The following is a 22,873-nucleotide window of genomic DNA, read 5'->3' on the forward strand; positions in this document are numbered from 1 at the left end:
TTCATCTTAGCCATTGCTTATCACAATAGTAATAATGCTCAAAGGCTCTTTTAATTTATCCTTAAAAATTTATAAAACCACATCTCAAGGACAGAATTAATATAGCATACTAATTTATAGGCATTATCAGACAGAAGAAGTTAGGAGCTAATAGTGGCATAAACTTAAATAATATAAATCTTTTTAAAAATTAACTCATAAAGAAGAAATACTCTTGTATGACAGTGGTATTACTTAGGAGCAGTACCAGTTCTTACCTGCCTGTGGTCCCTTGGGCAAAGCAACGTTGTCGTATTACATTAGTAGTAAGGCATTCACTTTGACGTAGATGAACCTAAAACCTTTATGTAGTGATAACTTGTAGTTTATTTGGTTCCTGACCACTGTTCTCGATAAATAAAATGTCAAGATTTGACATTTTCCAGTGAAATATAGAATTAGATTAAAAGAAGTGGACAATTTTAGAGATAATGCCTCATACCTAAGTGATTTGATTGTTCAATTAAAATATAGCAATAACATTTTTCATCTATGAGTAAATGAGCTTGAAAAGTCTCCCCTTATATCTTACCTCTGAGATCTGTTACAGAAGCTAAGGCCTGAACTAGCAGGCTGTGGGCCCCTACTTTGTTATTTAATACTGCCAGCGCACTAAATGTAACAGCTGCACTAAGCAGAAAGAAATCAAGCATTTCCTGCCAAGTGAGCTTAAGGTAGAAACCTACACCTTGATCAGATCAGCATGATGGTGCTCCAGAACTCAGGCATGTTGATAATATCATGTTTCTTTTTTTTTTCGTACCTGATCACATTTGTGAGGACAGATGGGAAATCAGGGAGCCTCTTTTAATACTGAAATGTCATTTTGAAGTTAGCTTCTAAGAGGTGCTGTGAATTTGAGTCTGTGTGTGAGGGGAAAGATGAATGATGCTATCCCATTAAGGATAATGTTAATCATAAATAACAAAAACAGTTAAAACAGTGTACTTTACAAGGAAGGTTTTTTAAATTTAATAAGTAAAATATGTTATATTATGAATACTCTTTATGATCTTAAAATCTTTTATTAATACCTCTTCAAAGTTTATTGTTTGCTCTTTACTTTTTAGCAAACTACATGCTCTCTGAAAGGAAAATGCTTGTGGTTTCATTTTAAATTTGAATACTTATAATTGTGTGTAATCTAATGTTGTCTATAAATTCTCTGAACTCAAAACATCCTTAAGAAATAGAAAAATCTACCTACAATGACTACTTGTTCTGAATAACTTGATTTTTTATTATAGAATCTAAAACTTTTCTAGGAGATCTTTTGATTTCTGTTTTTATGATTTTTCTTTCAAAAGGAACTTAAATTCTCCCTCAGTAGATAATTATATGCTGAGAAAAACAAAGCAGAAGCAAAAAAAAAAAAAAAGAGGCAAAATTTAGAATTTTATGCTGCTACTTGTTCAGAAGAGCTTATGATGGTTCAAATGGGTTAGTTTATTTATCCTATCATCTCTAAGAAGAAGGCATAGCAAATTATATCCACATTTTTGTAGATGAAGGAAGTGAGAAACAGAAATTAAGTGGCTTGCCCAAACTCATGGATTGAATGATAAAGCCAGAATTAAAACCCCATCTTTTGACAGTAATCTTTCTGGTAGATTGTGCTACTTAAGTTGGCTTAAAAGGGTTTCATAAGTTATATATTCATTCTGTTCTACAAATGTTCTTTTGAAATTTCTTTTATCGGGAACTGGAAGTACAAAAACAAGTAAGACGTGGTCCCTTATGTTATTATTCCAGTTAGGGGTGGAGGTGAGAAAATGAGTAGGAATGATGGCAGATATAGAATATAATGGATAATTTTAATATAGCGAGAAAAATGTCTTCATAGAGGTCCAGCATGCTCTGTGAGTTTAGGTGAAGGAACTTCTAACTCTACCAGAATGGGAAAATACCACAGAAAGCTCCTCTTGAAATCTTTTAAGAGTAGCTACAGTGGATATTCCTTTCAGAAATACCATTAGTTAAGTTTCCTGTGATCAAAATGAGTAGTAAGGATAACTATTGAAAGTGAAAGTCGCTCAGTTGTGTTGGACTCTTTGCAACCCAATGGACTGTATAGTCCACGGAATTCTCCAGGGCAGAATACTGGGGTCGGTAGCCTTTCCCTTCTCCAGGGGATCATCCCAATCCAGGGATCAAATCCAGGCCTCCCGCATTGCAAACAGATTCTTTACCAGCTGAGCCACAAGGGAAGCCCAAGGATAGCTATTAGGTATACTTAACTAATTATTTCAGTGCTGTTAATTGCTTGTTTGATAAAGTAATTATAATAGCCTGGGCACATGTTTAGAAGCTCTGGAAAGCAGCTGAAGAAACTGCATTTTATATAGTGTCAGATTGGGAAGTGGCACTGGTATTAACAGTGGATGGTTTTCACTGGTGTGGTAGACTTAGGCATCTAATACACGGGCCAAGAATGCCATGATTCTCCTCATTCATATGGCCAGATTCTATATTTAAGCTCTAATTTTGAATTCTCAGATTAGTGAAATTTTTTCCCTAAATGCTTTAGCATCACAAAAGCCATGATACTGTTCTTCTGTGCATGATCCATATGTATTTTATCTACCTGTGAAGTGTTAATGAGGCAATTACATATCTCATGTGGTTGAAGATAGCAAGCATCACTGACATAACAAAATGCATCAAGACTCCTGCCGGTTAGGAGTATGTGATTTAAGAATAGTATGTTTGTAACCAGCTGAAACCCACTTCTCTGTGTCCTTACCTAAAGATGTATCTCCTTTTTCTTCCAAAAAGCAAACAGAAGCAGTCCTAGGCTAGAGGGTTCACTGGAGAAACCACTTAGCTCAAAACATCTCTTTCCTACCACTTCCTTTCTCTTCCTTCAAAAGGTCATCCACACTGTTTCTCCCTTTAATAATTTTGTAGCTCATAGCTCTTACAATTTTACTTTAGATCATCTGTAACAAGTATATAGGGATCACTTTGGACCTTATTTCACACCTCCACAACCTTTTGCCTGTTTTCCTGAAGAGCGGCAATGCCTTCTCCCTCCCCTACCCACCATCTTACTTTCTCACTCCACTTTCTGTATCATCATGCCTTTCTTTGTCCTCTTGGCTACTAGAAGAGACCTCAACTGTGGTTCAAAATCATCCTTTATAAGTAACAGTCATGAGATCTTAGGTTAGTTATAATGTGACTTTCAAGCATATAGAGCAAAATAAGTCATATTTTATAGAAACAAAGTAGGAAGTTAGTGTGAACTTTTTAAAAAAATAAAGATTGATATTTGTGTAAACTTTTAAGTGAGTTATTTTCATTGTAATTTTGTACTACCCTACAGAATTTAAAATAACTTTCTGAATTTTTTAATAGACATGAACTGAAATATTTTTATATCTACTAATTTTCATAAGGGTTTCCCTTGTGGCTCAGCTGATAAAAAAATCTACCTTCGATGTGGAAGACCTGGGTTCCATCCCTGGGTTGGGAAGATCCCCTGCAGAAGAAAAACGCTACCCACTCCAGTATTCTGCCCTGGAGAATTCTATGGACTGTATAATCCATGGGGTCTCAAAGAGTTGGATACAGCTGAGCAACTTTCACTTTCATTTTCAATTTTCATGAAGACAGTAAAAGCTAGCATTTATAAAGTAGTAGTAATCTAAGAGCCACCTTATTAGTTTTTAGTTTTAAACTTTATATGGCTAGTGAGAAGACATGGTTCTTTTAGAATACCATGGCCCATTTACATATTGGTAATAAATACTAATTTCCTAAAAGGGGATGATAATTTACTTGTTACAAATAGTCTCATGATATGTCAGTAGTGGTCAGGGTATCTTCACTGAAGAAGTCATAAGTAAAACTATAGAATGGGAAAGAACTAACCACAAAAAAGGTCTAAAAGAGACCACTCAGGGAAGATAAAATGGTGTATACAAAGGCCCTAACATATAAGAGACCTTAACAGAGAAAAACCGTGGCCTGGATGGAATAAAGAAAATGGAGGTGAATCCCTAAAAAGGATTCAAGTTGCACACCCAGAAGGAGTCTAAATTGTATTTGGAGTGCAATAATTATGCCTTTGAGACTTATTAAGAATAGTGACATCATGGAATGTGCTTTTAAAAGATGGTTCTAGCTGTTGAGTGGAGTATAGTGGATGCAAAAAGAAGCAGGGTGACCATTGCAGTTACCTAGTCAAGTGGTAGTGTTAATTGGGAATAAGGGGATTTCAGTAGAATTGGAAATAATCACATGGAGTAACCTATCTCTGAGAATTTAGGTAGCCAGCACTTTCTGATGAATTTAATATGGGAAATGAGGAAGATGAAGAGTTTCAGGAGGGTGCCCATATTTCTGTTTTGAGCAATCAGCTGAATAATGGTGCCACTGATCCAAGTTGGAAAGAGTGGGGTAAAGGACATCTCCGGGTATGGGAAGCGTAAGGTTAGTTTTAAGCATGTTCACTTTGAGGTGCTTCTGAGATACACAAGTAGAAGTTCCAGTTTCTGTTTCAGATTGGAGCTCCCAAAAGAAGTCAGTGCCATGAATATAAATTTGGGAGTTGTCAATATGTAGAAATATTTAATATTTCACTCTGTTATAGAGTGAAAACATAAGATTCTAAAAGCGACACCTGAGGAAAACCAACAATTGGATATCCAGTAGAGGAGGGGAAAAAAAAGACTTAAAAGGAGCTGTCTAAGTAGGAAACCAGTCTTGTAAAGAGAGGAAAGTGATTCCTTAAGGGATTGTTCTCACTGTAAGTTGTCACTGAGAAGTAAAATATGAATACAAAAGTGTCTACTGAATTTGGTGCTATGGATGCCATTAGTGATAACATGATGGGAGCTACCAAGTTGCAGAGGAGCTGGAAGTTGACTAAAGTGGGTAGAATAATGAATGGGAAGGGAGAAATTGGAGACAGCAGTAACTAGAGGGGAATGTGGTCAGAGGGGAGAGGTTTTGTTTAGTTTGTTTTGTGATAGAGATATAAGGGAACGTTTGTATACTAATGAGAAGGACTCAAGAGAAATGGGAGACAAGGAGGATGGAAGCAGAGCAGGCAGAAGTTAACCAAAGAATTAAAATCATTGATAAAAGTAAGAGGAGGGGGTGAAGAGAACACACACTGGGAATTGGCCTTCAACTGGTAGGAAATTTCACCCCTTGAGACAGTAGGGAAAAGATTGCCGAGACAAATAGATATATAGAATTAGGCATGGAACAATGAAAAAGCTCTCTTCTGACAACTTGTTTTTTCTTGGTGGAATATGAGACAAGAGCATCAGATAGAGAGGTAAGGTGGGAAAGAACGAGGAAACGTGAATCCATCATTGTGAAAAGTGAGTGATGTTGAGTGTCCATCATGGTTGACCATGAATTTATGTTGCTGCCAGAATACTTGTTTGATTGTCTCCAAGGTTTAACTCAGCTTGGTAGCCAAGATAGTAAAAGGAGGCAGATTGTTGAGCTCATATATGCTTCTTTGATTCTTAAATCCTTTCGATTCTTATTTTTTATCGATTGTATCCTATCAACTTTTAAGAATATCTTTGTTCTCTATTTTTTAATACAATTTTAAATAACTGAGTTTCAATATGTGATTTAAGAATGTAATTCACCACTGAAGTACTGTAACATAGACATATGTTTATCAGTTTTAAATTATTTTATATCAGGATCCAAAGTGTGTGGCAATCTATACATCCAGATGTAGGATGGTATATTTCCCTGTATTCTGAGCCCCAGATACATGTATCCTTACTTGCACTTGAGTGGATTCATGTTCAGGGAAAGATGAATTCCAAGAAAAGCAAAACATTTGAATCTAATTTTCAAGCAATTATGTGTTGCCATTCTGAAATTAATTGACTGTGATGTTTAAGGTAAAATGTGTGGTGAGGGAAGAAAGCTAATAGTTGTTACCTCAAACAGGCAGTCAACTTATTCAAATATGTTAATAAATCATTTATTGTTACTGGGAAGGTTTTAGTTATCATTTTATATTGTATCCACAGCAAATAGCTTATCAAAGAGGGATTACAGATAGTCATTCTGGAAATCTTCAGTGTTATGGGTTATTGATGTCAGTAACTATAAAGTATTTTTCTGCATTTCTCATTTAAATAGTGGAGCCATATATATGTGTGATTTTTTGTTGTTGAATCTGTGAATTCAAAAAATTTCTGGCTGGGCATTTTTGCTCCTCTTCAATGCATTTATAGACTGCTGCCTTGAAAAAACATTAGAATGGCTTACTGGTTTTAACTACATCAAGGACCAAAGCGTAAATAAGAATGGGTAATTTATTCCAGTTAACAAATATCGATACATAATGTTTGAGAGGAAAAACTATTTCAGGATATGATGGTCTGCTATAGAAAAATTAAGTTACTTATGTAATTTAAACACAATCAAATTGTCTGGATTTTAAGCATAATCAAATTTTCTGGAAACATATATGACCTTAATAAAACTTTGATACTCAATAATTCTAAATACTACAGCAGGAATTTTTTTTTTTCCTTTGAGCACATTTATTTGAATGACCAGAAAATGGCAAGGCTTTATATTGAAATAATACATATTTGAATTGTATCTGTAGCCATTAAAAGAGTGTACTATGTATTCTATTATTAACTCCAAATCATTTTATGAATAATTAATATCTACCAAACTGGATAGTATCAGAAACTCTTATCTATTTTTTTTAAAACCAAATAAGTCACCTTTGAATATAAAACAATGTTACTTTAAAAACCAAGTTCTATATGTTACTGATACCATTTGGTAAGAAACACTGGACCCTGAAATATAACATCCAACTAACAAACATACCATTTTTTTTCCAGTTCCCTTACCATCATCACCATCCCATTTCATCTCTGATTCTCCATTTGGAGAACTGGAAAATGCCACCACTCTCATTGTCAATAGTAAGGTTACATTCCAGTTATTTTCTAAAAAGTCTGTGCATACATGATAGATTCTTATCATTCCAGGAAGAAGCTCTACTTCTGATGTTCTAGACACATACAAGTCTCCATTCTGTCATCAGGCCTTTCTTAACAAAGGGCTTAGTAAATCCATGGGATTTCTATCTATCAAAGATACACGAGATGAGGAAGATTATTTCAAGGACCTTTCATCAGATAATAACTCTGGACAAGAAGATTCGGAAAATTCCTGCTCCCCTTACCCGTTCAAATCTAGTGGCCCAGAAAAAAAAGCTGTCCCTGGCCTCGACGTGCTTCCCAAGAAGAAGATCTGGGCTTCGTCCATGGACTTGCTTTGTACAGGTGACAGAGACTTCTCTTCTGGGGAGACTGACAGATACCAACGCCGTCTCCCTGAGGCGGTTACAGTGCGGACTTCAACCACTCCTAGAAAAAAGGAGGCAAGATACTCAGATGGAAGCCTAGCCTTGGATATCTTCGGGCCTCAGAAAATGGATCCAGCATTTCACACACGAGACTTGCCCACCTCCTCGGCAATATCAAGTGCTTTGGACCGAATCCGAGAAAGACAAAAGAAACTTCAGGTTCTGAGAGAAGCCATGAATGTAGAAGGTTAGTAATTTTGTGTGTGTTTGAGAGAGAATTGAATCAAATTGTTTACAATTGTGTTTTGAAATAAAAAAGGGTTACGAAACCATTCCATAAGTCTTATTTCCACTGCCAAATCTTTGTACCCAAGTCAGGCTCTTTCTTCTTTGTCAGCTTCTGTTCTTCCTCCCACAAAAACCATAACTAAAGTACACTGTTTCCAAAAGTCACCTCTGCTAAGCATACCCAGTCCAGCCACCTTATACTCTCTCCGTGTTTTAGGTAGGCAGGGGCCATGTTTTCAACTGCTTTTTAATCCTCCACAGCATCATCTTTCATGCACCATCTTGTGGGAGGCTTCCGTAAAGGGCTAGTTCATGGAAATGAGATACAGTTAATCAAAATCAGTTATCCAAGGGAGGCAGCATAGCCTGGTGATAGTGCAGTAGTCTGGAATGACGCTTAGATCCGTGTTTTTATTTATTTTTGTTTAGATCTCTGTTTTTTGAAATCATAGTATTTAGGTTTATCAGTTTAGAGTCAGGCAGCCTAGGCTTGAATTATTTACTCCCTTCAGTAGTTATGTGATCCTTACTTTGGCAATGGGGCTTAATCATGCCAGGTCTTAGGTTAGCCTGTGTGTGTGTGTGTGTGTGTGCTTAATCACTCAGTTGTGTCCAACTCTTTGCAGCCACATGGACTATTAGCCCACCAGGCTCCTCTGTCCATAGCATTCTCCAGACAAGAATACTAGAGTGGGTTGTCATTGCCTTCTCCAGGGGATCTTCCCAACCTAGGGACTGAACCCAGGTCTCCTACATTGTAGGCATTCTTTACTATTGGAGCCACCAGGGAAGCCCATGTATAAAATGGGCTCAATAAAAATAAATTAATTCAGTAATGAATGTAAAATGATTACATTAATAAATTAATAATTATTAATTAATTAATTAAATTATTATGAAACTACTATGGGGGCATAAAATGACTATAAGTTACCAATTCTTATTATTTATAGGGGAATGCTCTTTCAAAAATACCTGATTGATACACAAAGCACAGTATATTGAATAGAATAAAATTGTGTTCTAGTCATATGATAGAGTCTATTTTTAGTACAGATAGATGGAACAGAAAGCAAAATAAATGTTTTCAATCTCATCCTCTGCATTTTTGACGATTAAAGTTTTATATATGCCCCTTGATCACTAGACCCCTGGGACATAACTGATTAAGGGGTTTCTAGTTCAGTGAGAGTAGTAACGTAATGAAGGGTCATATTTATTCAGTATTTTTAAAGTCAATGTCCTAGTTGAATGTTTTTAATTCATAGGTTGCCCTTAAAATACTCTGCTAACGGTTTGTTCTATTAAGTTTCAAGCATAGTTCTAGAACTGAAAATACATTCCACATTGTGCTTTAATTCTCATAAATGAAGCCTTGCATTTTTTTCAACATAGGAATTGCATATTAGTGAGGAAATTGGAATTATGGAGGAAATTATTGAACACTTAATACTATAGATTTATATATAATTGCACTTTTATAAGCATTAGCCAGCATTATGAGATAGTTGAGTATAACCTGGATCTAAAAACTCTCAAAGTCATGGACTTGCCTGGTCATCCAGTGGCTAAGACTCTTGAGATCCCAATGCAGGGGCCCAGAGTTCGATACCTGGTCAGGGAACTAGATCCTGCATGCATCAACTAAGACTCAGTGAAGTTAAATAAATATTTAAAAGCTTTCAAAGACAGAAAATGAAAAATTAGAAATTTATTTTATGCATGATTTCACTGTTTAAGTCTTAGAGTTGTAACAGCAAAAAGTAGTCACTTTGTAGCTTAAAGTCTCTCTTTTCAGAATTTGTATTTTATGACCATTTAGTGTTACACCACAGCTAACACATGAATATAATTTAGCTTCACATTCTTATGAGCATTCCCTCATGGAGACATTTATATAAATAAATTCTGCCCATTGTTGTTGGGGGGGAACAGTCCTTCAGTGATTCAAACAGATAGGACCATGGTCATCTCAGAATATAAGGAGTGAATATACACACCAATTTAGATGGCTTTCTAACATTTAAGAGGTTCAGTGGTATCTTTTCTTAACATGTAAATATTAAAATTGTTGTTATTGTTCAGTAGCTAAGTCATGTCCCATTCTTTGTGACCCCATGGACTACAGCACACCAGGCTCCCCTTGCCTTCACTATCTCGTGGAGTTTGCTCAAATTCATGTCCATTGAGTTTGTGATGCAAGCTAACCATTTGCCACCCGCTTCTGCAAGTAGTAATTAGGATATGTGAAGTCTGAGAGAAGTGTTTTTACATTTGAACCTTGGTTGAGAGTTAAATAGTAAAAAAATCAAAACTATGGTGAAAATATTTTTAAAAATTATATTACAGCAAATAGTCGGTTTAGCATGTTTTGCTTGAATATATAATTTATAGGAATTTCCTATAAGTAAAACTCTGTCATGGTTTGCATGTGCATGCATGAATGTGTAAGTGTAAAGAAACTCAAATAGATCAACTTGTTTTCAGATATGCATATATACATATATATCTGTAAAGATAATATATTGAGTTGGCCATAAGGTTACAACCCAAATGAAATTTTTGGCCAACCCAATATAATCTGTATAGACCCTTATTTGTTCAAAATACTAACTTGTTACCTCCCCCAAAAAATTTCTGAATTGAAAAATTTTAGGTTTATTATAAGAGATACAAGAAAAGGAAAAGATTTCCTTTTAAAAGTAAGATAAAATATGCTTTCAATTATTTAATGTAGGACAATTTTTATCCTGAAATCTATCTTTGCATTAAAAGAGTTTTCAGAAGCATTTGCTCCCACAAAATATCTACCAATTTTTTTCCCTAGAGTATATTTCATAACCAAATTAAACAAAATAGAACACCTTGAAAAATGTTGGTTTATTATGGAAATACTTGTACCACCTTAAATAAGCTCCATTATTATATAGTAGTAATAAATTATGATTGTTTTTGACTAAGAGCATTGTTTGAAAGGAATGTTTGAGGTTTGGAATTCAAAAGCAATAACTCTTACTAGTTATTTAGTTGAGTAACTTGCTGGTTTTATGCTGTGCTGTCTTTTTGTAAAGGTAAAATAATTTATGTTGGCTGTGCAAAGTACAGATTGTTAATATGAAGAGTTTAGCTAGTATACTAAGAAGAAAAAAGAATGGAAAATAACAAACCACTTATTTAATTCTTGTGAAAAATAGGCTTCATAGATCCCTATTATGTGTGACAAATCAAGCAGAACAGTGGATATTATTCATGTACCCATTTTCTTGTACACTTTTCTTTTGAAACATTCCTATTTTAAAGCATTTAAAAGTTATAATACTCTACAGTACAGTTTTTGTGATCTTTACAATTGAAAGTTGTCACTGAGGATCAGTAATTTTAGAATTAGAAGAGGTTTTAGAGCGCATGTGCTTGAGCATGTGAAGATTTAATAGCATACCCAGAATCACATAACTGGTTAATGATAAAGTTTCCATCATTATGGGAGATTGTAAGTTTCCATCATTATGGGAGATTGTAAATTTCCATCACAGATTTGGCATTCCAGTCTAAGGATTTCCCACTACATGTTACCTCCTAATTTTTAAAAAAAGATGTATTACAGTGTCCAGTGGGATAATATACAATCAGAAAAAAAGAAATTGCTAAATTTCAGTTCATTCTTTGGGGCACATGAACATTCAGGAACTGATGGAAAAGACTGTTGTCTCCTTCAGCCTCAAATGGATAGCTGTTTCCTTTAGCCCAGGCCCCATCCTCTTGAAAGGAACCTGTACCTAAATCATTTCCACAGCGTCTCCTCAGCCGACAAAACCAACCAGCCGACTGGCACAAGGGAGACCAGACTTTAAAATCATGGAGTAGTGCTGGAAGGAACTTGGGTACCATTTTAAACATCTCATTTTCAGGCATCATCAGACCTCTTAGGTCTCTTCTTAATAACATTATATAATTTTTAATATAATAAAAGTATTTTATTATGAAATAAAAGCTCGTTTGGGTCTTCCTTCAATAAACCATCCTGGGTGAAGGGTTGAGATGGAGCTCCATTTAACCATGTAGCAGACAGAGGGATTTTATTTTCCTTTTTGGGATAGTGTTTTGATGGGGCTCTATTATTACAGGATCTATAAAATGGTTATCCAGTACCTGATGACATAAGAGAGTAAGCTATCAAAAAGCAATGGTTATTATTAAGTGCTCTGATTCCTTTGGGAACAAAATAAAGTTAAGAACAAGAAAGATTCCAAGAAAGAAATTGTAGTTGAAATTTTAAGATTATAAATAAAAGATTATTACTAAGATTATTAATCATTTCCTACATTCATAAAGCCTTTTCATACTGTTCATGGGGTTCTCAAGGCAAGAATATTGAAGTGTTTGCCATTCTCTTCTCCAGTGGACCATGTTTAGTCAGAACTCTCCACCATGACCCGTCTGCCTTGGGTGGCCCTGCAGGAGATAGTGAAGGACAGGGAAGCCTGGCACACTGCATTACATGGGGTCGCAAAGAGTTGGACGCAACTTAGCAACTGAACAACAACACTCATAAAGCAGTAGGAGAGGCAGGAAAGAACATAACAGCTTTCTCGCATAGAAACTAGTTTTAAAATTTGATGTCATTCCCTTTTTTTTTTTTTTTTTTTTTGCTTTATTCTTTTCATTTCACTCTTTCTGCCTTAGCATAGGACTGTCCTATTCTACTCTTTTCCTTCTTCATTTCCAGGCTTTTCTTTTCCACCTCTCTCTGCTCCGTCTCAAGAGCTGAGAAATCGTCTGCTTTCTAATGAGAGTTTCTGTCTCTGTGTTGTTTGTGGGGTAATTACCACACACTCCCTGTCCATCACTCTGTGGGTTGGCAGCACATTCCTGATTATGAGAGACTGACTTGGAACCGGTACTGTGAGTATAGTATGAACAGACTCCACACCCTGGGTGGGGACCGTGAATAGCATTTGCTTAGAACAGTCAAAACTCCCCTGCATTCTGTGTAATACTAGAAGGGCGAGTGTAAACAACAGATACAATTAAATTCTATAAAAGTGACTATGGTTAAATAGGACTTATTTAAGGAGTTTAAAGTCAACCCATTGTACCTCATGTCTAAATTAAGTGTTGTCTCCTTTCTTTCAATGCTGTGTCTTCTGGTCTAGCCTAGTTTTGCTCTTCTATGACTGCTCTGTGAATGCAGCTTAAACTCTCTTGTGCAACTAGAGTGTGTAAACACTCAAGTATGTGAGCCTGTTCTCATTATTGAGGCATCGTAATACTTCCTTTCCATTCATGTTCATTCCATTGAACTTGAAAGTGCATGTATTTTTATAGTTACATTTCAGAAAAGCAAGAGGGTGGATTCATAAATGTTACAGTTCATCATATTGGATGCTACTAGTGACACTTTATAGGCTTCCCTGGTGGCTCAGATGGTACAGAATCCACCTGCAATGAAGGAGACCTGGGTTTGATCCGTGGCTTGGGAATATCTCCTAGAGGAAGGCATGGCAATCCACTCCAGTATTCTTGGCCTGGAGAATCCCCATGGACAGAGGAGCCTGGAGGGCTGCAGTCCGTGGGGTCACAGTCAGACACAATTGAGTGACTAAGAGAGGAATGATTGCAATTTCAATTTTTAAAATTTTTGTCTTTCTTTTCTAAGATCCTGAACTAGTAAAGATGAGCTACTCTGTTTATTTCCTTCACTATATTTCCCTCTGGATAGCACCCCTCCCCTCCAAAAAAATAAAGATTGTTATTTGGATTACTCCCCGAACTTAAATAATTTAAATAATCAGTTTCCATAGAAGTAAATATGAATAAACAGGGATTTTATATGATGTTAGTCAAATATCCCATGTATTTCAGTATTAATGACTGAATAATTACACTGAGATAAAAATACGTTTAGTATCTCTGAAGAACACACTAGTATAAATGGATTCAGCGACTTGGCCAGAAAGAATCAAGCGCCCACTGTGTTTCCACAGCTGATGAAATTTTTATTTATTTATTTATGGCTTCACCCCACGGCATGTGGGATATTAGTTCCCCAACCAAGGATCAGATTTGCCATTCCTTCACTGGAAGCACAGTCTTAAACACTGGACTGCAGGGAGTCCCGAGATTTGTGTTTTAGACCAGCATTGCCCAGTAGAACTTCAGTGGAGGAGAAGTACTACATCTACAAATTCCACCTAAGCAGACTGGACTTCAAGTTACAAGTCACAGGTGACTATTGGGCATGTGCTTTCTAATGCAACTGCGGAACTGAATATTTTATTTAAATTACATAGCAACACAGGGCAGCTTCAAACCATTCTCATATAGAACTAGTCCAATAAAAAATACCAGTGTTCAATGGAGGGAAAATTGGCTTGAGAAGCATTTGAGAAGAGATACACAGTAAGTTATTCTTTAGCTTAAAAACAACAGAGAATAGACATTTGCTTTTTTGATTTATCCAAGTGGAAAAATGAAACTGCATCTTTAAACACTAAGGAAAGTTAAAAATGAAACCAAACAAATGTTCCAGTGTCTATATCCATAGTAATATAATACTGATTTTGGAGTCCACAGAAATCCATGGCTACTTTATCAGAAATTAGAGACCTAATTTAACTCATACATGGTTAACATAGACCCAGTTTGGCTTTGGTATAGAAACCTTCTGAAAAGCATGGACTGATATGTATTAAGGGAGATTTAAAATAGAGCTTACTGGTCATGAGTATCTACACAAGCTTTAAGACCCAACAGTTTGGGGGTTTTTTTGGCCACACCATGTGTCATGCGAGGTCTTAGTTCCCCAGCCAGGGATCTGTGGGCTCAGAATCTTAACCACTGGACCACTAGGGAAGTCCCAAATGCAGGGTTTTTATTTTTGTTTTTGTTTTTTCTTTGTTGTTGTTATTTTTGGTCACATAGCATGTGGTAAATCTTAGTACCCTGACCAAGAATTAAACCTGCACTCCTTGCATTGGAAGCATGAAGTCTTAACCACTACACCACCAAGAAAGTCCCCCAACAGTTATAACCCCCAAAATATTTCATTTCATCCCAGTCTCTCAGTTCCTTCTATTGTCCATGGACTGTAGAACTAGCTTTCTAAATTGATCTCTTAGCTATAATTTGTCCTCCATTTTGCAGATTTGAATACATTTCTTCTCTGCCTGCAGCCGCTTAATAACTTTTCATCTGTTGAGCAGGATAAAATTCAAACTCTTTCGATTATGGCATTTAAGGCTTTCGATTATTTCCATTATCATTTCTCTCCAGTCTTACCCTTTTGCATTTCCCATCTCACAAGTCGCTCCAGCAATATATATGTTCTCTCTCCCTCCTTCCCCCGCTTCCTCCCCTAATACGTGCCATTTTATATTATCATGATTTTATTCATGCAGCTTTCTGCCTTAAGACTTTAAACTTTCTCTCATCTTCACACTTCAGGATGATGGCCTGTATTTTTCACTGAAATTATTTGTTTTGAGGAGCTTGTTTCTCCTCTTGTAGACACTGGAATTTTGCCCCGGTCTAATTCATGGCTATATCCTTAGTGTCCACCACTCTGCCGGACATATAATAGATACTCAATCTAAGCTGAATATTGCAACATGGCTCTTAACACTAAATATTTAGTGTATTCAGTGGTGCTATTTCAGATACAGAATACAATAATATTCTCTGAATTATACTATATAGTGAGGAGAAATCTCACCTTCGTCTCCTGTTTTGTCCAGCTCTAAGAGAAAATCACATACTTGTCAATCACAGCCTGACCAATCAACAGCAAATGCAATCACTTTTCTTTAGAGCTCTGTACTGTTTGAAAGCTTTAGGGGGGACAGTTGAAGTCATGACAACAAAGGATGCTAGAGGATGCTGGAAGAGTGGTATAGCTGGCCTAGATTTGTGGCTACAATGTTATACACAACCCTTGTAGAGGAACTGTTCACTCTTGTAGCAATCCTACTCTGCACAGATGTTCCATCTACAAAGTCATTTATATTTCACAGAATATTCATCTCTTACCTTCCTTGTTTGTACATATATATATATATTCATACTTACATGAGCTCCGTTCCTCGTTAAGAATTTTATTGATCATGTCTGGCTCTCAAAGAATTTTAGGATATGTTATCTTCTTGTATCATGCAGTGTGATGTAATATAGAATACACTGGACTCTATTGATCATAAAGAAGGTACAATCTCTAATCTCCAGAAGTTAACCCTCTAAAAAGAAAGCATAGAGAAAAACACTTGGTACGTGAATACACAGTGTTCTTACTTTTGTTTGTCTGCTTATTTGAATATTGAAATATTTTATTTGTTAGGAACCATAGCTATAAAAATGCAGGGGTTTAATTTTCTTGTTTTCCCCAACAATTCTAGCGACAAAACCAGCCATCTTAGTGCATTTCTATTTGAAACTTTTTTCTGTAATTTGGGTCATGTATTAAAGGAGATAAAGAAATGCCAGGTTAAAAGTGTTTATTTAATTCCTGATGTTGCAATTGCCTGAGTCTCAGTTTCTTCATGTTACTTGTCTGAGCTTGAATATGTGTCACTTGTAAATGGTGCTTTTTGATTACACTTTGTGCTGGCTTAGGTTCATTTTAACATGAAGATTGTAGATTTTCGTGTTTCATCTAAAACAGCTTTACGTAACCGCTGTATATCATGCAAGTCTTCATAACCCTGTGCCACAACTTTGTATGTTTAAAGTGTTAAGTGTTGGTGGAAATTGTGGCTCTTAATTGTCAAGGATTTATGATAGAATACTAACCTATGGAAAAACTGCCTTTTATGTTGCTATGTACAAGTGGAGTCAGTGCTCTATTAGAGTTGGCATTTAGATAATCCAGATTAAAGGATAGTAAAATATTTGTCAGATTTTTATGCATTGTCATCTGGCATAAAGATGGTATACTCTTAATTATGGTAAATTAATACTAGAAATTAAAAGATATTGTCAGAGAATCTATATTTACAGAATCTCTATAACTAGACTTTACCAAGATTTTTTATTATTAAAATATAATTGCTTTACAATATTGAGTTAGTTTCTGCTGGACAATGAAGTAAATCAGCCCTATGTATACATATGTCCCCTCCTCTTGGATGTTCCTCCACCTGCATCCCACCCCTCTAGCTAATCACAGAGCACCCAGTTGACCGTCCTGTGCTTTATAGCAGGCTCCCACTAGCTATCTATTGTACACATAGTATCATATATATATGTCAGTCCTAACCTCCCAATTCATCCCACCCTCCCTTTCCTACCCCCACATCCATGTCTGTTCTCCTCATTAATTCTTTAAGCCATTCTTCTGCGGTCCCTATTTTTCTCATCCTCTCACCACTATTCAACAGATTGCTTTCAGGAGACACTGTATTCCTCTGTCTTTATGTATCTACATTACACACACACATACACGCACACACTGAATTTGGTGCTGCTTTTTTTGGTGACTTGTATCCAGGCTAATTTTATTCTCCCATTGTTTTCTTTTGCACTCATTATTATTTCTACATTAAGATTCTTAATTCCAACCTCAAATTCCATGTCTAAAAACTGTCCTTGTAGGAAGTCAGAGATGGAAATCATGTAGTGAAATGAGGAATAATCATGATCCTAAAGGAATTCTAGTATATGGATTTCTGCAATGTAGATTTCATTTAAATATTTACTAGCTGAGAAGTTTGCAGACCAAAAATTAGATACTGAATCTAATTTTACCCTACAAGTCAAATAAATTCAGTTCTCCAATTATAATGGTGACAGCTTAAAATTTTGCTTACAGTTTTAGCACTACCGTGAAAGTAACTACATGTATATTTTATAAAATGGGTATTTGAATATTCTTAACAGGTTCATTGCACATGACTTAAGAACTTTGGCATTCAGAAAACTTTGTAATGGTCTATAAATACTTAGGAGCATCTCGTTTTTTTAAAAAAAAAAAAAGTCTAAAACTTTGTAATTAAAATAACAGTTATTAGATTTTGTTGATGCTCGGAGATGAGTACATATGAGGACTTACTGTGTACTCTTGTCTTCATGTCTGATGAGTTTTCATAATAAAAAGTTGTGTTTTTTGGGTTTTTTTTAATCACTTGGTAATACTACATTCCTAGGATCTGGACCAAACCTAAATGCTAATATTATACATTTAAGTGTAGACAGAAAACATATCTGTGTTGTTTGGTTCCTCTGAAAAGAAGTTATTAATAATGTTAGGATCTTGTGGAAAATTAGAGATTACCCTTCTTTTGTTGACGAGATCAGAGGAATAAAGCCTGTATCTATCTAGTTAGTATCTTTTAGTGTTAGTTGCTCAGTCGTGTCCGACTCTTTGCTACCCCATCTACTATAGCCTGCCAGGTTCCTCTGTCCATGGAATTCTCCAGGCAAGATTACTGGAGTGGGTAGCTATTCCCTGCTCCAGAGGATCTTCTGACCTGGGACTGAAGCCATACTCTGCCGCACTGCGGACAGAGTCTTTACCGTCTGAGCCACCAGGGAGGCCCAGAGTCAGTGTCTGCTTGGTGCCTTTTGTGTAGATCATCAGAAAGTCAAGAAGTGTTTCTTTCCAGGTGATCTGGAAAATATGCCACTCCATATGCACCAATGCAGATGATCTTGGTACAGGAAATGTAATTTGTTAATAATTCATGAAACTGTTACATTTACTATTCAGAAATGGAAGCTTGTAAGGCTAACCTTTCTCATAAGCACAACTGAGTAGTAAATTTTGACTGAAAACTGAAATCTGATTATAGCCTTCTTATAAGCATGACTGAGTAATAAATGTTGCCTGGGAACTGTAATATCGTTAGATCTGCCATGCCATTGCATGAAAGGAACATGGCTAACAACATTCTTTTTTAAAGGTACATTCCAGAATACAAGAAGCTCACAAAAAATCCCTACCACTTAATTAACATAGATATACCACTCCTGTTTTTTTTTTTTAATCTGAGTTTAATGTTTTTTTGTAATTTATTTTTTAATTGGAGGAAATTTGCTTTACAATGTTGTTGATTTCTGCCATACAACAATGCAAATCAGTCATAATTATATATGTATGCCCTCTCTCTTGAGCCTCTTTCCTTTCCCACCACCCCACCCCTCTAGGTCATCACACCCCTCCTGATTTAGAAGAGGGATAAAAAGGTCTTCCTACCCTCAATTTTCCTGCCATGCTAGTCATCCAGTTCATGTTTCTGGAGTGCTTGTGCCCAGTTACTCTAAAATGGTAAACCATTGTAAACCAATGTCCTTCCTCCCCCAGGTGTGGTACTGAGAACATTTAAAGACCAACAGTTCATCTAGGGAAGATGCTTTATTGTTATATTTTTAAGAGGGTTTGTCAAAGTTACATTAATTTGTCTTACAGAGGAATCCAAGGGTTGAAAAAAGTTTACTAATGTTGTCAATAAAGGAAACAAGGAGGAAAAAGGAAATAAAATATAGGCAAGCTGAAAACAAGGAATGTGGACCTGTGAAATAATGTAAGAACAATTATAAAGCACCACCAAAGAACAGAAATTGAAATTAAAATTTACTCTCTTACAGCCACTTTGCAGAAATAGTTATGAAACAGTAAATTCATGAAATTGTTGTTGCATGGCATATATTCACGTGACTGAGGTTCTCTACTCTGTCTACCGAATAGGTTTATTGCAACTTTCAGCTTTTCTTTGTGAGGTAAAACTATATTGCCTCCATCCTTGTGGGTCTTCTCTTTGGCCTTGTTGGTTTTACCGTCCTATAGGTTACAATGCCAGGTTTGGCATTTGGTCAAGTTACCTTGGGAAAATCCCTCAAAACTTTTCCATGGAAGTTCTGTACAACAAAAGAAAAAGTTCTTTGTTGCTCCTTGAAAATAACATTCTTCTTACATAATCATTTAACTATGTTCATTAAATTCAAGTAGTATTAGATAAAGCTATTATTTGACATCTTCTATAATCCTTTCAAATCATGTTCCTCTTATACCAGAGGAATTTGTTTTATTTTGTTTTTTATTTTACCATGTCACTTCCTGTGGTAGCATGGAATCCTTTTTTTTTTAAGTGCTGGTCAATATTTGTCTTTTCAATTCCAGAGCTCTTTTAATTATAGTTTTATTTGACACTTACATTCACTGTATACAAAGCTGGACAAAGTAGGAGTCACGTATATTATACCTGCTTCACCAGGTAAACATTGTTATAAGAACAATACACAATATCCTGTCCGTCAAATCCATGGCCATTTATCCTCCTACTCCTCCCGGCATGACGTCTACCCTTTGCCTCAGCATGACCTCCCATTTTTCCAGCCCATCATTTCCATTCTGATTCTACAAGCCTAGTCTCTGTGGTGCCATTTAATTATTTCATTCATTCATCTCTTTTTATTTTTATTTTTAATAAGCTCTCTTAAAATACCTTCTAGCACAAGGGAATAATTCATTTTGTGAAATACCTGCCCTCAAGTTAACAAAGAAGTAAAAAAGAAGCCCTCACATACGTTGATCATCTGTTACCTTGGATCCCACACCACTCCTTGGGTATTTCCCATGGTCTGCTTTCTCTAGTGCCTAGGAAAAGCCACACAACCATTCTGATTGGCTTCAGTAAAATTCATGCTTTCTAGCCTCATCTAAACTCTCATTGCTACATAATAGCTTTCACGCGTATTTGCTGATTCTTATCACAGCAGAATTTCTTTAGTCTTCTTGGGAAGTGGTTTACTTTCCTTGCCAGGAATGAGGCATATTTCTAGTACAGGTTTCTTAGAATTGCCTCTGTTTTTTCACTCCTTTCTTTGTTTCCTTTCTCTTAAGAAGGAAAGGTTCTTCCTTCCTCCTACATTAGCCATCTTATGTATGTTGGGTCTTTTCCCATCTCCTGTTCTTCCTTCACATTTTTCCATCTGTATTCCCCTCCGTCATTTGCAATCTCCTCCAATCTACAGTCGTCTTATCCACTGCTTAAAAACATTCTCAAACATTTCTCTCTGCCAAAAAGACCCTAATAACTCATTTAGTCTCATTTAGTTTGTTTTTGTTTAAATCTTTCTCCTTTCTCAAATCTTTGAACTTCTTTAAAGAACAGTGTTACTCATTTTCTCAGTTTCCTGTCTTCCAGCCTGATTTGGCCCCTCACCTGTCTGTGCAATGGAAATAGTCCTCTTTAAAGATCATCAGTGACCTTTGTGTATCACTTATATTCCTCTGTTCATTCATTTATTCATATCCACTCAGAAAATATTTATTTTGTGTTTGCTATGCATCAGACGCTTGCTTGATAATAAAGGTACATCTGAAAAAGATACAGTCCTTTTTGCCTAAGTTTGTGATTTAGGTAGAGGAAAACAAACAGGTGGGGAAAGAACTATAAGGCAGTGAAGAGTTACAGTTATATAAGCATAAGGCAATATGAAAGTATCAGAAATGGTGTATAACTCAGTCTTTAGGTGGTCATGAAAGCTTTTGTGAACAGGAAAGGTTTTTTTCCTTTAAGTCTTCTCTTAAAGGACAAAGAAAAAGGATTCAAAAGAAAAGAGGAGGAAGAGCATTCTAGCAGGAAGAGTATCTGAGGAAGGAATTTCAAAGTTTATATGCTTTTGGTTATTTGTAAATTCAGTAGCAAGAGTGGAAAATCTGGAGAACTGGGTGGTGATGATGCCCTGAAACAAGGGTTCTACCTAGATTGAGTTTTTCAAGTTCCCTGTCAATATTTGTGTGCCCGTGTGTTTGAGGGCTGCGGGAGGAGAGAGGTCTATGCTTTTCATGATTCTAACAAGTTAGAACCTATATATTCACAGCATGTAGAGCTACTGCTGTAAATGTAGTCGTGGATCAACTTATGAAAGGCTTTGAATACTAAGGAGACATTGAACTATATCTTAAAAACTCTAGTTTGAAGAAGTTTAAGAAATACAGCAATGTGCTCAGATTTTCGTTCGTGGAAAGTTCACTCTCTGTAATGTGCGTTATAATATGAGACAAGCAAGACTGCAGAAAGGGGAATCTAGGACAGTTAAAAGTAGTCCAGGCATGAGACTTATCATGGAATTATCATCTATGCTAGTGATCACAGAAGTGTGAAGATGAGGGGCTGAGGCAGAGACATTGAGAAGGTAGAATTTAGATTTCAGTGGAGTGCTTCCCTCCTCGTACAGAGCATACACCGCACAACCCTGCACAGACCCCCACCCACTCCCAGTGCTTACTGATCTCATTCTGGTGGAACTAAATGTCCCATCTTGAGTATTTTGTATTTCTACATTAAAAAAAAAAAAAAAAACTTGTATTGGTGTATAGCCAATTAACAATGGTGATTAACAGTATTGTGATAGTTTCAGGCAGACAGCAAAGGGACTCAGCCATACATTTATATGTATCCATTCTCCCCCAGTCTGTCTTCCCATCCAGGCTACCACATACCGTTGAGCAGAATTCCTTGTGCTACACAGTACATCCTTGTTGGTTACCCATTTTAAATATAGCAGTGTTGTACTTCTGCATTTTAAATTATTTGAGCTTGGGGCTGGGTGTCTGGATTTTTCTATCCCTAATAGCACCTGAAACAGAATGATGTTTATATAGCATCTTCTCTGTTCTGAGAGCTTTGCATATGAGTTCGGTTAGTGCTACAATAACCTTAGGAGATGTGCATTTCCCTTATACCCTCTTTTCAATTGAAGAAGAGTCACAGGAAAGTTAAATACCATCCCCATATCATGCACTTGGTGAGTAGTAGACCTGAGATTCAAACCCAGGCAATATGGTTTCAGAGTCCAGGACCCTAACCAGGATGCCAAACCACCTCAAAATTGTAGTCACATTTTTAAATGACTATCCAGTGATTAGTAAATTTAAAGCAATAGATGTTCTGGTCTCACAAGAATAAATGTAGTGCTTTATATGATTGTGGAACAGCTAATGAGATTGCTTTCTAATGTTTTTGTTTTAATCCTTTCAGAACCAGTTCAAAGATACAAAACTTACCACAGTGATCTCTTTAGTACATCCAGTGAAAGTCCATCTATTATTTCCTCTGAATCGGATTTCAGGCAAGGTAAGAAGCATCTGAACAAGCAAAACATTCGTAAGAAACCATGATTGTGCTGTTTGATTCCACATGATTGTGCTGTTTGGCACCCTACTCCAGTACTCTTGCCTGGGAAATCCCAGGGATGGCGGAGACTGGTAGGCTGCAGTCCATGGGGTCTCAAAGAGTCGGA

The 22,873-nt window shown here is 36.2% G+C and overlaps 1 protein-coding gene across 9 annotated transcripts in view; it reads left to right on the forward strand.

Moving 5' to 3' along the window:
* PTPN13 (protein tyrosine phosphatase non-receptor type 13) overlaps positions 1-22,873 on the forward strand; it is a 221,784-nt gene that overhangs the window by 95,786 nt on the left and 103,125 nt on the right. For 8 of the 9 annotated variants that reach the window (XM_061420713.1, XM_061420709.1, XM_061420714.1 and 5 more), the window contains exons 7-8: positions 7,032-7,598; positions 22,612-22,707. In XM_061420713.1, the coding sequence (XP_061276697.1) occupies positions 7,032-7,598; positions 22,612-22,707 (663 nt within the window). The remainder of the gene's footprint in view (positions 1-7,031; positions 7,599-22,611; positions 22,708-22,873) is intronic. The other variant, XM_061420715.1, reaches the window with a different exon arrangement.

Source organism: Bos javanicus, chromosome 6 (genome assembly GCF_032452875.1).
Source record: "Bos javanicus breed banteng chromosome 6, ARS-OSU_banteng_1.0, whole genome shotgun sequence".
In the NCBI taxonomy this organism is placed as follows: Eukaryota; Metazoa; Chordata; class Mammalia; order Artiodactyla; family Bovidae; genus Bos; species Bos javanicus.